The 2,037-nt window shown below is 40.2% G+C and overlaps 1 protein-coding gene across 1 annotated transcript in view; it reads left to right on the plus strand.

The window, feature by feature from the left end:
• LOC100533344 (presenilin 1-1) overlaps nt 1-673 on the plus strand; it is a gene marked incomplete at its 5' end in the record, with an annotated part of 17,036 nt that extends 16,363 nt beyond the window's left edge. Inside the window, 1 exon segment of the mRNA NM_001204489.1 lies at nt 313-673. Within this exon segment, the coding sequence (NP_001191418.1) occupies nt 313-468 (156 nt within the window). The 3' untranslated portion in view covers nt 469-673.
• Nucleotides 674-2,037: the final 1,364 nt, after the last annotated feature.

The raw sequence follows: 2,037 nt of genomic DNA on the forward strand, positions 1-2,037 counted from the left end.
CCCCCCCCACCCCCGAAGGGGGGATGTTAACATGTTCTTATGCACAGTAGAATTGTAAATGGGCTGATTTATCAACGTCATGCTCATACTGTGACGTATGTTTGTCACTTTCTTGTGAACTGCTATTTCCGAGGTGCCTTGATAGTCGAAGCAGACTTTGTGCTGTTGGGGCTGGAGAGGTGAGCAGAGTAAGCCTGATCCCCAGTTTGGACTTCTCTGTTGACATCCACCCCCTTAACGCTCATATGACCTTATGTAATTGCGAGCGCCGTAAAACCTTACTAAAACAATCTCTCTCTCTTCCTTCCCCAGGGCTTGTGTTTCACCCTCCTGCTCCTAGCCATCTTCCGAAAAGCTCTCCCCGCCCTGCCCATTTCCCTCACCTTCGGACTTGTCTTCAACTTTGCCACCAGCGCCTTGGTGCGGCCCTTCATGGACAGCCTGGCCAGCGAACAAGTCTATATATAGCGTACAAACGTCACTTTCCCTTTTGTTTGTTAACATTGGAGGTTTACCGCTACGCCAACTTGACTAAATTATTGCTCTTGTACGGGGGTGGCGGGATTGCTGTAGTACTGTAAAAAAGCATGGTTTTGCTGTTTTGAGAGAAATTGTCTCTCAATTTTATTATGTATCAAAAGGATGAATAAAATTACAGTTTAAGTCAGTTAAATGCGCTGTTTTTCGGTATTTTGTCAAGTTATTATTTAAGTCATTGCTTTAAGCAGTCATCATGAGAGGTTTTTACAACTTTAGACATGTATGTATATAGAAAGGAACACTCACATTTCATACTTTGAAGTTGAAAATTTTTGTTGTTTTGACATTGATGATATGTTGGCTGTTCCAGTTTTCCAACATGCCGAGGTGTTTCTTCCTGCTTCTGTTCATGGCCGTCTGATCCTGTTGTTGTCGTCGTTGTTGTTGCAGAGATACTTGTGGATATGAATGCCATTGTTGTTGCAGCTGTATGGTTTGTACAGTGGAGCCCACTTAAATGGGACCGCCAGATTTTTTTTTGATGTAGACAGATTGCCTAAATAGCGATGAAAAAAAACTTGGGATTTTATTTCCTTAACAAAATGATTAACAATGTTGTTTGGTTTAAGAGGACTCCACTGTATATGTTTGTGTGCTTGCGTACTTTGGTAGTATTGTATGTGAATGCCCTAAGTTATGACATATATATGGCTTCTTTGCTAGGTAAAAGCTGCAACTGAGTACTCCAAGCTCTGATGAATGATGTCAGTTTGTTGATATTTCTCTCTTTGGCTTGAAGCTGGTGTAATTATTTGTCGTACTGAATGCTTGTCGAAGCTGAAGATGGTATGGATGACTGTGTTTCTATTTTTAGTGCTATTGGTAACTGTCACAGGGTGTTTTACTAGCTTTGTTAAAAAGAACTGGGCTGTTTTATGTTTTCGTCTCTGGCTCGCTCTCATGTCAACAAAGGGATGTAATGCTCTACTACTCGTTTCCCCTTTGCTAAATACCGTAATTTTTAATTAATGATTATTACACCCCTTTGTTGGCTTTCACTTTCCTGTGGGTTTTTTTTTTTTTCTTTGGGTTCCAGTGCTAAATGACATTTCACAAATCTTTCAACTTCTGTGAATAATACCAGTTCTCCCCCTCACCGATGTGCGAATTGAACTGCGTCGTACAGCATTAGGCACATCTGTTCCGAAATGCAGATCTCGTTGGCAGATTGTTTTTGGTTTCCAGAACATCTCAGGACTTCAGTGACAGCTGACAAATTTTTACTTTCATTTTCACAATTAATTCTTAATCTTCTTCTAAATTGTGCACCTCATGAGGTTGAGCATGTCTGCATTTTAGAGAGGTTTGGGCCGTTGAGGCCTTTTCAGTATGAAGGTGAGACAGGGATCAGAAATATTTTACAGGAGTTTTGTCTTCTTCTTTTTTTTGTGGGTCTGGACTCACAGAATTCTCTCAACCGTAAAGCATGTTTACAGGAATTCTTTGTGGAGTATCAGCCAATTCAATTGTTTTAATTTTTTTTAAATTTTATAATAT

Source organism: Aplysia californica, unplaced genomic scaffold (genome assembly GCF_000002075.1).
Source record: "Aplysia californica isolate F4 #8 unplaced genomic scaffold, AplCal3.0 scaffold00143, whole genome shotgun sequence".
Lineage (NCBI taxonomy): Eukaryota > Metazoa > Mollusca > Gastropoda > Aplysiida > Aplysiidae > Aplysia > Aplysia californica.